We start from the raw sequence: 14,728 nt of genomic DNA on the forward strand, positions 1-14,728 counted from the left end.
TATAGATTTATAGAAATGGATTAATTTCAGCTGTAAGAACAGTTAGTAAGAAGCCTGCCACAGTCATACAGTTTGTAACCAATGTAAGTCTCTGTGTTTACTTGGTTGGGTCTAAGCGGCTGCAGGACTGGCAGGTGAGAGAGATTTGTCCTGACTGTGGGCCAGGCAGGAAAACTCTAGCTACACTTGTCGGTGTGCGTGTGTATGTATTATTGATAAAGGTCTATGTCTTATATTCACTATGAAGACCAAATTCAAGGAGATCTGCTTGGCTCTGGTATCATACTTGGTATATTCATTTCTGAGAATAATTTGACATGGACCAGTGGCTGACACCAAAAGTGACTTTAAGAGATAGTGTCCTGAACCTGAGTGTCTCTTCTGAGTTTAAGCTGGGACACTTCAGTGTATTTTGAAAAATGGTATCAAGATAAGTCAATACAAATAAGAGTTGGGCTGGGTGGCAGTGCAGCCCGCCTTATATCCCAGCACTTGGGAGGAAGAGCCAGGCATATCTCTGTGAGTATGAGTCCAGCCTGGTCTACAGAGTGAGATCCAGGACAGGTACCAAAACTACATGGAGAAATCCTTTCTTGAAATCCAACAACAAAAGTTATCCAGTTTTGTCTACCTTTGGGATTACCAATATACAATCAGTGAATTGGGTACAGGAGATCTATAATTGTCCCAAGTGACCATTTCTTGGGCTCCAGAGTCTAGGATCCTTGGCCCGGAGATTGACAGGTCTTCATTGTAATGTTAGGTCTGTGCCAGGACAGGGATTCTATTCTATTAACCAAGGACCTTTATCTCTTAACAGGTCTTCTTTGCTACATTTAACTTTCCTCCTTCTTGGTCCCTAGTATCACTTAACAAAACAGATGAGAACTCCCAAACACTTGAAACTGCTAAGAGTCCCAGAGACACTTCTGGCTTTTAGTCAAGAAACAACTGGTTACATTACTTTGGGGTTTTTTTTTTTTTTTTTTACCGTAAACTTCAGAGCTGAATTTTTCCTTCAGTTCCTAACCCATGTCCCTCTGCAGAGGTAACACTAACTGACATTATGAGATTGAAACAGTGACTGATCTGGCTTCTTCCGGCTGAATTGGTGTCATCAGGTGGCAGTATTGGGATATCCTTCCATTGTCCTGTTGTAAAGTCCAAATTCTCAGGTATAGACAGAAGTAGAATTCCTTTACTGGTGTCTGGAAAGAATTAAACTTTCCAAAGTCCATAAGATGTTCTTGATGGGCTCACAATGGCATCTATTAGATGTTTCCCTTTGACGTCTATGTTTGGTCTCCAGTGATGAGACCACAAGCAGTTTTCACACTATGTTATAATTGTTTCTTAACCAAAAGTCAGTATAATGCCCTTCCCGTGTTGCTTTTGTACAGGGAAAGAAAAAGCATTTAGTGTCATTTGGATGCAAGAATGTTGACTGCCAAACCTCTACAAGACAAGGTGGGACAGTCCTTAAAATTTTTTTCTGCCTCATGACAAAGTCTGTCAGATATGCTAGGCTTGTAGGCCAAAACTGGGTACCCCAAGGTTGTAGAGGAATCTTTGGTGACTTTCCAGGCAGCCAGCTCTTTCTGTTATTTCTTAAGTGTTTTTGGAAGTTATTTGCTTGTACTTCCTGCATATGCAGGTATTATTATTTACTTCTTGTGTCTTTGATAGAGTTTTATTCCTTTTTTTTTAAATGTAGACACTCAGTTATATACAGTTTTCTCACATCACCATTTTTGTTGTGTCCTTTAAGTTTGAGTATGTTGTGTAATTATTTTCCTAGAAATGAGTCCTCAAAACTTTTTAATTTTCTTTTTTTGTTTCTGTGTTGACCCATTTTCTTCAGTAGAGTGCTGTTCAGTTCTCATGAGATTTAATTTTTTTTAATATCCAGCTGTAATTCATAGTGGTCTGCTATTATGCACAGAGTTATGTAAATTTTCTTGTATCTGTTGGGACTTTAATTGGGTCGAAGTGTGTAATCAGCTTTGGAGAAAACCCCATGTGGTGCTGAGAGGAAGGTGTATTCTTCTTCTTTGGATTGAATGTTCTGTAGTATCTGTTCGGATCATACTGTTTATAAAATCCATTAACTCCAATATTTCTCAGTTTGGATTTTGTTTAGATGACATGTCAAATGGTGTGAGTGAGGTATTGAAGTCTACCACTGTCAAACCATGTGTGAGAGTCAATTTGTCATTTTTTTATTTATATTTATTTATTTATTTTTCTGTTATCAGCTTGATACAGTATAAACTCTTATCCTAATAGTGACAGTGAGATGTTTCAATGAGGTTTGCCCAGTAACTGAGTAGACTCAAAACTTATTATAAGCCACAGTTATCCTAGGGTCCACCATCCTATATAGCCTCCCTGGTTCTGTGGGTTGCAGTCTGATTGTTCTTTGCTTTAGATCTAGATTACACTTATGAGTGAGTACATACCATGTTTGTTCTTCTGGGTTTGGGTTACCTCACTCAGGATGATATTTTCTAGTTCCATCCATTTGCCTGCAAATTTCATGCTGTCATTGTTTTTCTCTGCTGAGTATTACTCTATTGTGTATATATACCACATTTTCTTAATCCATTCTTCAGTTGAGGGGCATCTAGGTTGTTTCCAGGTTCTGGCTATTATGAATAATGCTGCTATGAACATAGTTGATGATGTATCAGTGTTCTGTAAGCTTCTTGTATCTTCATAGGTATTTCTTTCTTTAGGTTAGGAAAGTTACTTCTATGATTTTGTTAAATATATTTTCTGTGCCTTTGAGTTGGTATTCTTCTCCTTCTTCTATCCTCATTATTCTTAGGTTTGATCTGTTCATGTTCCAAATTTCTTGGACATTTTGTGTTACTACTTTTTTGTCTTTAGTGTTTTCATTAACTGATGAATCTATTTTCTCTATTGTGTCTTCAGTGTCAGAGATTCTCTGTTCCATCTCTTGCATTCTGTTGGTTATGCTTACTCCTGTAGTTCCTGTCATTTAGTCAGGATTTCTATTTCCAGCATTCCCTCAGTTTGTGTTTTCTTTATTGTCTCCATTTCAATTTTCAAATCCTGAATTGTTTTCTTCATCTGTTTAATTACTTTTTCTTGGCTTTCTTTGTTTTCTTGCTATTTTGTTTGTTTTTTCTTCCATTTCTTTAAGGGAATTTTTTATTTCTTCAAGAGAGTTTTTCATTTCCTCTTTAAGGGCCTCTATCATCTTTTTAAAGTCATTTTTATGATTGATTTCTTCTGCTTCTTCTGCCTTAGTATGTTCAGGTCTTGCAGGTGTAGAATCATTAGGTTCTGATGTTGTCATATAGGTCTTTCTGTTTTTGCCTGTATTTTTGCACTTGTGTCTACTCATCCCTTCCTCTGCTTGGTGCAGAAGGTGTCTGTGTCTGAAGGTGGCTCTCTTGCTCTAATTGTTAGTTTTGGTCCACTAGGAGTTCTTGGTTAAATTGGTGCTGTTGGGCTCTGTTTCTTCAGGAGCAGCTTAATCCAATCAGGGTTAGTGGGTTCTGTCTCAGGGAGCAGTTGTTCCCAGTTGGTGTAGGGTGTGCTTATGGTTCCAGTGGTTGTTAGGTTCATAGGGTTTTTTTTGTGGGGTAGCAGGGAAAGATAGTTGTCTGTTCCCCAGGACTCCAATGGGTAGGGCCTAGGGGCTAGAGACCTGATCTGCCAGTCCACAGATTGGTGCTTACCTGTTCCCAGTTGTTGTAGTGTAGGCTTATGATTTTGGTGATCTGGTTCAGTGGCTGGGGGGCACCTTCTTTTGTGTTCTCAGGTCATGTTTTGCTCATTTGTCAACTCCTCAACTGATCTTGTTTCCTCAGAATGCAGAATATAGGATTCTTAATCATCTTCAAAATGTATCTCAGCTGGGCAGGTTGTTTAGTAGGGTAATCTCACCAACACCTCCAAGTTGTTGAGTTTCACAGGATCAGCACCTGGACCTGGGTTGGCCTCAGACAGAGTGTTTGGATCTGTTCTGATCTCATCCCATGGAGGTGGCTCCTTCCCCGGGTGCTAGGATTAAATGCATGCCTCCAGTCAATGTCATCCTTCCCTTTAAACTTCTGTAAATTTGTGGTTTTTTCTCTCAATTGCATTAAAATCAATAGTTAAGTGAGCACTGGTATAATTATATCACATACTTGATTTCTTGGTTCTTGCGGTCCGGACCCTTAACAATCTGCTCAGGTGAGAGGGAGAAGGATATCTGGGAGTGTTGGGGTATAGTGCCAATGGGGAAATTGAGGCACCAGGTAAGCAGTGAAGTGGAGGGTGAAGGGAAGGCTGGCCTCAATTAGTCCTACAATCAGCGGCTGTGTTGGAAGTGTCAATGTGTCATTTAATCTGTGTAAGTGTTTTTTTTCAAAGGTGGGTGACCTTGTGTTGGGGGCATAGATATTAATAATTGAAATGTCATATTGTTGGATTTTCTTTGATAAATAACAAGTGTTCTTCCCATGTCTTTAGATTAATTTTTGTTTGAAGTTTATTTTGGTAAATAATAAAATGGCTACACAAGCCTGTTTCTTATTTCCAATTGCTTTAAATATGTTTTCCCAGCCTTTACCTTTTACTAATCTCCATCTTTGATGTTGAAGTGTGTTTCTTGTTTTTTTCTTATTTATTTATTTGTTTGTTTGTTTGTTTGTTTTAATCTTTCCTCTATTTCTGTCATTCATATGTTTGGTCTCTGCATAATGTCCCAGATTTCTTAGTTGTTTAGCATCAAGAAATTTTTATGTTTAAATTTTTCTTTGACTGATGTATCCATTTCTTCTCTTGTATCCCCAGTATCTGAGATTCTCTCTTCCATTTCTCTATTCTATTGGTCAACCTTGCCTCCATACTTCCTGTTTGTAGACCTCAATTTTTCATTTCTGGGATTCCCTCAGTTTCTGTTTTTTAAATTGTTTTTATTTCCATTTTCAGGTCTTAAATAGTTGTATTTGTTTCCTTTGATAATTTGTTTGTTTGTTTTTCTTGGCTTTATTTATGTTATTTATTGGTTTAATCTACTTGTTTGCATTTCCAGCTTTCTTGAAGGAGTTTATTGGTTTCCTCCTATTGTTTGTTTGATTGTGCTTTCATGAATTTATGTAATTAATTTATTCATTTTTTAAGGACCTCTATCATCTATATATATTTAGTTTTAAGGGCTTTTTCCCTTGTATTTCAACTATTTTTGAGTATTTATGACTGGCTCTGGTAGGATAGCTGGACTGTGGTGGTGACATAGTGCCCTCCCTGTTATTAATTATGTTTCTCTGCTAGGCATCTAGTTTTAAGGTCACAATAGTTCTAGGTGCTGGTTTCTCACTTTACCATTTTTGCATGGTAGTTTTGTTCCTGAGTCTGTGTTTTTTCTCTGGAGTTTCAGAATGTGTGTTGAATGACTGTTGCTTTTTTCTTGGCCTTCTTGGCTTGTGTGTTTAAGGGAGAATGCTTGGTGGTGTTGTAAACTAAGGGAAGAGGAACACTGCAGAGATGATCTTCAGATGCACTGGAGGCTTGGAGAAGGAAGAGGGGAAGATGCCTCAAGTGATCTACTCCACTGATAGGAGCAACATTTTAAATCAGGTGTGGGGTAAGAGACAATGTGGTAGATCTGCAGACATCCTAGCTGGTCTTCTGGAAGAAGTGGTGAGTAATTGACCAGAGGGTGTCTGTCCCATTGTGTGATGGGACTCAGATATGAGGAGTGTAGTGAAGGGTAAGTGGAGATAGTCTTTGAAATCCACATGAGACATGAAAATGGAGAGGAGAAGCTGGAGCTGGAGTTCTGTTTCAGCCCTCAGGGCAACTCTGAGTATTGAACCCTGAGAGTGGGTAAGGTCTGTGGATAGTCTTCCTGATTTCATACCCAACATCTTAATACAGATTCATTAGGTTCCCAGAGATCATTTAGTTATTTTCTTACTTAGGCTTCTGTTGTGGTTAATCTGTGAAAGACTTTTAGTTTATTGGAAGTATGTGGGCTGCAAATGTCCCTCAGCAATTCTTCTTGGGGGATTTCAGATACCAGCACCCAAGTTGGGAAGCTTATAAACACCTGCTATTCCACATCCAGGGGATCTGATATGATCTTTGCTCTGTCACCTGTTCACATGGAAAATATTCTTTCATACATACAAATATACACATAAAATGGGTCTAGACATCTTTGCAAAAGCTCTTAAGACTTATAAAGCAATTAGAGGAAATTGGGTTACTTGAAGTATATAATAGAATCATACAAATATTATTTAAAAATCTGTTGTCTTCAATTTGTTTTAAAATTATTTATTTCCTCCCTCTGATACAGGTTTACATCTAATCGTCAATCATAGAAAACAAAATTATTTTTAAATTTTCTACCAGACATCCTTTTCCTTAAAAAAGGAAAATAAAATAGTATTAGTAGCCAAAACTATTTTCTACAATGTAGGAATATTAGGCTTCAAGTGATTGATTCCAGTTTTAGTAGAACAGTCTCCTCACCCAAACCATTTCTTATTATTAGTGACAAGAGAACTGGAGTGCACAGGGTGAGTGGTGGTCACTGATTTCTCTGATTTTTATTTTCACTAGAAACTTATAATTCTCTTTGAAGGGACAATGTTATATTTGTAGGTCTGTCTTTCTGTCTCCTTTTATCAGTGGTACCATCTGTGTGGTGTGAGTTTTTTTATTAGTTATGATATGTTGTTTATCTAGCAAATGATGGAACTTCACCTATTTTTATTTTATGGAAAATTGCTACATTATGTATCCTAGTTACTTCCAGATGTCAACATTTTAGAGCCACAGTCACCTTTGGGAACATCTGGTGAGGATGTGCCTCATCAGAGTAGCTAGTTGCTAATTTTTTGAGAGGTTTTATTGGTTGATGATTTACGGGTGATAGTCATTCCACTGAGCATGCTGTATCCCTATGAAATTTGGCCTGCACTAGATAAGACAGCAAGCTCGTCATGAGACAATGACTATGTTAGAGAGAAAGCCAGGAAACAAAGTTTTCTCATGGTTTTTACCTTCAGTTGCTAAATTGAATTCCTATCATAAACACCACAATGATGGATTGTGATCTGGCAGAATGAGCCAAATAAGCACATTTGTTACCTGAGGTGCTTTTGTGTAGAGAATTGAATCAGAGCAAGAAAAAAGCAAATTATAACAGAATGTGGTAAACCAAAAGTAATTTTGTTGTTCAAAGGTGGTGGGAATGATGACTTTGGGGAAATGTTGAACATATCAAAATTTAGATGGCAAAGGACATAGAAAGCTGCATATAGAACTCGATTGGTTATTCTTGTAGTACTTTGAATAAAATACTGTTAAAGTATTGCAAACAGTGGAGGTTGAGGTCAAAGGATTTCAGTGGCAATTAAAATAGAGGATATGTATGTGATATTTTGGACTTTAACTTTTCTTATTTTCCCATGCTCTCAAGAAATTGATTGAGTAAGGCAGAACTAAGAAAAATAATGGGACTGATTTTTTAGATGGAATATTGACTTTCTTGGATAGCTATTACTTATGATTCATTCAGGACTACATTAAAAAAATCAAGAAGTGGATTATAAATAAATGAAAAGTCTATGGGTTGTAGAGAAAAACAGCACTATGAATATTCAGAACGCAATCAAATGCTGAACAGAGTCAGGAATGTTCATGGAGATTATCACCATTCAAAAGAAGGCCCTTACTCTACATTGGAAGCCTAGCAAGATGCCCCAAGGGTAAAAATCCATCCTTATATGCTCTCAGTTAATGGAGGGATTAGGCAAATTGATTGCCAGTCCCAGGAAGCAACTTTATTCAAAGCCTGCTGCAACTCTTTTCCAAGCATTGCAGAGGCCTTCACAACTGAGAAACCAAATTTGGGGGAATCACTGATGTTGAACTGGTTCTGTAGACCAGAATGATGTAAAATTTAAGATTATACATTTTTAGTCTTCATTTTCAGTTCAGATCTGTTGTAGGCATCTGTGTTTGGTAGGATAAGAGCTCCAGTGAGAAGACTGAGTTCATTCCATGATATTATGAGGATGAAGCCTGAGTTGTATTTTGAGACCATAAGATGTTGATATAATTAAGTTATGAGTCATCTTACATGGAGAGCTAGCTGCATATATGGAAAGGAAGTAACCAGAGAAAGATGTATGGGAAGTTGTAGAGAGAGAGCCGTCTAAGCCCTTTGAAAATGAAGCTTCATGTCTCTGACACAGAGCTAGCTACCAGATTTAATGGTTCACCTGTTGGGTTTCAGTCTTCCCTTGGTCCAACCTTTCCTCACTGTGTCTTAGTTGCTTTTCTTTGGGATGGTAATGGGTTTTCTGTGCCATTCACATGTTGGAAATATTTAAATTGTTCTCTGATTTTATAAGATGCCACAGTCAAGAATTTGTATTGAGTATCAAAAGAGACTTTGGACATTTCAGTAGTGTAGGGGTTGTTGCAGACTATGAGAATCATTGAAGTGACTAAATGCATTTTCTTCATGGATGACCCTTTAGCATATAGTGACCTGGGTGAGAATCTAGTCAACTGAATGAAAATCTCCCAGATAGGATGAGGAATGTGAACATGTGTCTCTCCTTTGTGACTTTCTTTGGGGTACTTGTGGAACCTCTCTGGATAAAATATCTCATTGGGGGTTGTGATATGTGTTTCTGTAGCCTCAACCCATTTCCTTTTCTATGTTTCTACTATGTTGTGGTTGAAATGAATAAGCCAGCTTCCTTCTTGTGCTGCCATGACTTCATCACCAGTATAGACAGTATCACTAAATCACATAAAATACAATTGATGGAATTGGTATTCAATGCTAAGCCACTTGGCTAGCCCGAAGTTTTAGAAATTTTGTTGTTATTATTTTTGTTTCTGAAGAAAAGCTTTGACTGAGTAGCCCTGACTCTCCTAAAAGTAGCTCTGTAGACCAGATTGGCCTCCAACTCAGAGATTCACCTGACTCTTGCTCCCACATGCTGAGATTAAAGGTTGTTCAACATTCCAGGTTTTTTTAAATATATATTATTGGGTGATGGTCCTAGAGTATATGTTTTTGTACATGTCAAGCATATGTTGTATTGCTGAACTTTACCCCCCAGTTTCAATTTTGAAATTCAGAAGATACTAATCTCTTCCTAGATGTAGTGTCTAGGCCTTCAGAGTCATTAGATTACAATTGTGTTCCATTCTTCTTGCTTTTTGTGTGTTTTTTTTGATGTTTTTAATGACTATGATTCTTTTGTCTATATACATGGATATGCACCACAATTATACCTGTCCTCACAGTAGTCCAAAGAGAGTTTTAGAACCCACAAGCTTGGAATAATGAACAGTTGTATGATTCTGCCACATAAGTACTGACAACTGAGTCCATCTATATGCAAGACCAGTAGGACCACTTAACTTCTTTGCCATCTCTCCTTCTCTGTGTTGATAATTTATATTTATATTTATATGCTAATATTATCTTCTTTCTATTTGTAACTGTTCAAATGCACATTTGCTTTTAGTAAGATTTATTAAAGTGCAGTTTAAACTGGAGCAATTCAGATTTCTGGAAGATGAGTACAGAACTGGAGTTATTGCCAAACGAACTCTTTGCAGGACCTTCAGTTAAAAAAAAAATCTGAGTTTATCTTATCTTTTTTGTTTGTTTGAATGGAAGTTTGCAGTACAGATGGGTTCTTAATATTTACTTCTTGTTCTCCTATAACTGATTGCATAGACTAGGCTAACTTTCACCTCAGAAACACTTATACCTGCTTCTACTTTCTAAGTTCTGGGATTAAAGGCATGAGCCAATACACCCAGCTTACAAATCTTCTTTGCAGTTAATAATTATGCATACAATTTCTATTGTTGAAGTGGTTTCTTGCCTCTCTATCTCTTTTAATAGGCATTTCACTTGTGAGGTGATATCTGTTCAAAGCATTCAAAAATAATAGATGTTAACCTCCTATTCACTTTCTTTGTAAAGTAATTTGATGATTTCATTGTAATATCTGACTTACAGAATATGTGTAGCCGTCACCAGAATTGTATGACTTTATTGTCAAATAAGCACACATTTACTATGATGTATCATGCTTTTAGTTTTATACATGTGGATGGCATATTTATATATGGTATATTTTAGAGTACAGTGACATATAACAATGTGCATGTCAACATCACTCATGAAGAATGGGCACTTTTGAATCCTGCACAGAGGAATCTCTACAAAGATGTGATGCTGGAGACCTATATGAACCTCACTGCTATAGGTAATACTGTAAATTTTCCTTCACATTTTAAATTAGGGGACAACAGTTTCTTGGTTTTTCATGTACTTCTGTAGTTCTGATTGAGAATGAGGAAGAATGAGGTGAATAAAACAGGCTTGGTTCTAAGGATCAGTGAAGATAGTAATGTAAACTTTTCAGTTTCCTGTAATATTTCATACATTTCCTTGTTTGATATATTAGGGTACAATTGGGAAGATGTCGAAGTTGAAGAACATTGTCAAAGTTCTCAAAAACGTGGAAGGTAATTTTCTTGTGCGAGCTGATACAAATGGGCCTCTGGATATATTTAACTTATCTGGAAGTTTTAAAGAAGTGAAACATTGTAAATAATCACAACTTAAAATGCATTGATGATCATTAAATGCTCATAAACACATATACCTCAAGGGCAGGTAAGTGAATTGTGTTTGCAAGTCATACTTTCAAGAAGGATGACAAGGAATCAATGCCTTAACAGAAATCATCATCTGAATAATAACTTCATCAGAGCTATTCTGTACAAGTGGCAGTCCATTTAGTTTCATACTATTCAAATTACAAAAGGTGTACTCACTGAATGTATGATAAGAATATGTACACAACTTTTGATAAGCAAATAATCCATAGTAAAAGCATTGTTACTTAAAAAGGTATTCCGTTTTTGCTAATTTTAATTAGATAGGTAGTTAGACTCAAGAATTAAGGGGGGATTTTTGTAGAGAAACATTAATTCCTATACCTCATGTTGATGGGGAAAAGAAAGTCCAACTGTAAAGAAAATTTGGAAACCTTGTTGTTATTCTTTCTTTAATAATTATATAATATGTCACTATGGATACCAGCCATATGAACATAAGGATATGGAAAAAAAGTAATGTACAACTCTGAATATCAGAACAATTATAAGACATGTAGCAATCCCATGTTGAGTAATCTTGTTGAATGACATTCAAATTTACAAACAATTGGTTTTCAAGCTTAATTTGGAATAGATGAACAAACACACAACAGCAAAGACCTATGAGTACTAGGTCTGTGTAAATGATTCTGTTTGTCCTGGTTCACTTTGAAAATGTAGCATTACTCACAGTATAGGAAAATTTATCAAAGTATAAGAGAGGTAAATGTCCAAATTCTTCCAGTTTTCTTCAAACATGTGAAAAACATAAGAGAAAAATGATGCCATACATATGAGCCAGGTAATAAAGGCTCTTACCATTGCAAGCATGTTCAAATATGCAAAGCCATCCTTAATGCAGGGGAACAACATGAGTGTAAACAACATGTTAAAACCTTAAGATCTCAGTTCTCTTTATATTTAGACCAAATTGTAAAGTTAATTCATGCAGATATAAAGACTCAGCATTGTAATGAATATGGTAAAGCTTTTAAATGTTTCATTAATTCTTGCAGGAATGAAAGAAGCCATACTACAGAGAAATCATATGGATATATTGAGTGTGGTAAAGCCTTTGTATGTTATAGTCATCCTCAAAGGCATGAAAAAACACACACTGGAGAGAAATACTATGAATATAATCAATGTGGTAAAACCATTGCACAACACAGTAATCTTCAAAGTCATGAAACTACATACATCATTAAAAAACCTTATGGATGTAATCAAAGTGGCGAAGCCTTTGCTCATTGGAAAGTAATTCTACTGCATAGAAGAAAAGATTCTGGAGAGAAACCCTATGAATGTAATCAATGTGGTAAAGCCTTTACAAAGCCCAGTCATCTTCAAGTACATAAAAGAACACATACTGGAGAGAAACCCTATGAATGTAAGCAGTGTGGTAAAGCTTTTTCATGTTACAGGATTCTTCATATGCATAAAAGAACACATACCGGAGAGAAACCCTATGAATGTAATCAGTGTGGTAAAGCCTTTGCTCAAAACAGTTCTCTTCAAAGGCATGAAAGAACACATACTGGAGAGAAACCTTATGAATGTAATCAATGTGGTAAAGCCTTTGCTCAACATAGTGCTCTTCAATTGCATGAAAGAACACATACAGGAGAGAAACCCTTTGAATGTAAGCAATGTGATAAAGCCTTTGCACAGCACAATTATCTTCAATTGCATGAAAAAACACATACAGGAGAGAAACCGTATGAATGTAAACAATGTGGTAAAGCCTTTGTACAGCCCAGTCATCTTCAAGTACATAAAAGAACACATACTGGAGAGAAACCGTATGAATGTAAACAATGTGGTAAAACCTTTGCACAGTCTGGTTCTCTTCAAGTACATAAAAGAACACATACTGGAGAGAAACCCTATGAATGTAAGCAGTGTGGTAAAGCTTTTTCATGTTACAGGATTCTTCATATGCATAAAAGAACACATACTGGAGAGAAACCCTATGAATGTAATCAGTGTGGTAAAGCCTTTGCTCAAAACAGTGTTCTTCAAAGGCATGAAAGAACACATACTGGAGAGAAACCTTATGAATGTAATCAATGTGGTAAAGCCTTTGCTCGACATAGTGCTCTTCAATTGCATGAAAGAACACATACAGGAGAGAAACCCTTTGAATGTAAGCAATGTGATAAAGCCTTTGTACAGCCCAGTCATCTTCAAGTACATAAAAGAACACATACTGGAGAGAAACCGTATGAATGTAAACAATGTGGTAAAAACTTTGCACAGTCTGGTTCTCTTCAAGTACATAAAAGAACACATACTGAACAGAAACCCTATGAGTGTAATCAGTGTGGTAAAGCCTTTGCTCAACAAAGTGCTCTTCAACTACATGTAAGAACACATACAGGGGAGAAACCTTATGAATGTAAAGAATGTGGTAAAGCCTTTGTACAGCCCAGTCATCTTCAAGTACATAAAAAAACACATACTGGAGAGAAATCCTATGAATGTAATCAGTGTGGTAAAGCCTTTGCTCAAAACAGTGCTCTTCAAGTGCATGAAAGAACGCATACTGGAGAGAAACCCTATGAATGTAAACAATGTGGTAAAGCCTTTGCACAGCCCAGTCATCTTCAAGTACATAAAAGAAAACATACTGGAGAGAAACCCTATGAATGTAATTAATGTGATAAAGCCTTTGCACAGCCCCAAAATCTTTAAGTACATGAAATAATACATACAGCAGAGGTACTCTGTGAATGTAATCAGTGTGGGAAAGCTTTTGCTCATCACAATGCAACTGAAAGAACACATATGAGAGAAAAACCTTATGAATGTAAACAATATGGTAAAGCCTTTGAATGTCATAGTGATCTTCAAAGGTATAAAAGAACACATACTGGAGAGAAACCCTATGAATGTAATCATTGTGATAAAGCCTTTGCTCAAAACAGTGCTCTTCAAAGGCATGAAAGAACACATACTGGAGAGAAACCCTGTGAATGTAATCATTGTGTTAAAGCCTTTGTGTATCACTATACTCAATTGCATGAAAGATCATATACTGCAGAGAAACCCTATGAATGTAATCATTGGGAAAAAGCCTTTGCACAATACTGTCATCTTCGAAGGATGAAATTGCATGTACTGGAGAAATCTAATGAATGTAATCAGTGTTCTATAAACCTTTGCTTGTCACTCTCATCTTCAAAGGCATAAAAAACACATACTGGAATGAAACCATTCAGTGTTGTAAGTATGGTAAAGCCATTGTTCATCACATTGCCCTCCAATTTCAGGAAAGTACACATAATTGACAGAAACCCTATGAATGTAAACAATGTGGTAAAGCCTTTTCACAGTCCAGTCATCTCAAGTATATTAAAGAACACATCCTAGAGAGAAACCCTATTAATACAATCAATGCTGTAATGCCTAGTCAAAACACAGAGCAACCCTATAACTGTAAAACTTAGTGTGTAATTAGTTTCTTAAAGCCTTTGAATGTAACATTAGACTTTGAGGATCAGAAAAAAAACTCATACCAAAGGAAATTTGAATATATGTGAATTGTTATGATCTTCATCCAACATATTTACATTCAGTTACACAAAATTAATTATTTTGGAAAAAATCTAAACTGTGTCAAAAATCTGTTCAAGCATTGTAATATCTCTTTTTACTTTGTTTATACATGTCAACTAATATAGATAAAAGGCCTATAAATGATATGGTAACCCTTTTAATTTTGTACTTCTCTTCAAATACATGAGATAACAAATTCTGGGGTAAAATTTCATAGATGTGTATCATTGCCTTTTCTGTTGCTTTGATAATAGATCATATCTAAGTGAACATAGAAAAAGATTTAATTTGTCCCTTCTTTCCAGAGCAATACATGAACCTCATAAAAGTGGCATGGAAACAAGTGTCAGACATGGCAGCCAAAGAACACAGCTAAGAATTTACATTCTTGTCCTGAAGCAGAAAGTGTAAGTTGGAAATAGTGTGCAGATGCAGATGCTCAGGCCAACCCTCAAGAATGATTTCTTCCAGTAGGGTACCATTTTCTAAATTTTCTCAAATG

At 36.3% G+C, this 14,728-nt stretch overlaps 1 protein-coding gene across 4 annotated transcripts; it reads left to right on the top strand.

Moving 5' to 3' along the window:
* Positions 1-10,222: 10,222 nt before the first annotated feature.
* LOC131901014 (zinc finger protein 431-like) lies at positions 10,223-13,372 on the top strand. 4 transcript variants are annotated; one of them, XM_059252337.1, is made up of 4 exons: positions 10,223-10,271; positions 10,473-10,535; positions 11,082-11,129; positions 12,050-13,372. In XM_059252337.1, the coding sequence occupies exons 1-4, from the start codon at positions 10,238-10,240 to the stop codon at positions 13,324-13,326; spliced, it is 1,422 nt and encodes a 473-aa protein (XP_059108320.1). In that variant the 5' UTR covers positions 10,223-10,237; the 3' UTR covers positions 13,327-13,372. The 4 variants fall into 4 exon arrangements, with proteins under 4 accessions (XP_059108320.1, XP_059108319.1, XP_059108318.1 ...); XM_059252336.1 differs by lacking the exon at positions 11,082-11,129 and adding an exon at positions 11,685-11,851 and having other exon boundaries at positions 10,473-10,533; positions 12,020-13,372; XM_059252335.1 differs by having other exon boundaries at positions 10,238-10,271; positions 10,473-10,534; positions 11,087-11,142; positions 11,841-13,372.
* Positions 13,373-14,728: the final 1,356 nt, after the last annotated feature.

The sequence above is a fragment of the Peromyscus eremicus genome, unplaced genomic scaffold (assembly GCF_949786415.1).
Source record: "Peromyscus eremicus unplaced genomic scaffold, PerEre_H2_v1 PerEre#2#chrX_unloc_1, whole genome shotgun sequence".
Taxonomy (NCBI): Eukaryota; Metazoa; Chordata; class Mammalia; order Rodentia; family Cricetidae; genus Peromyscus; species Peromyscus eremicus.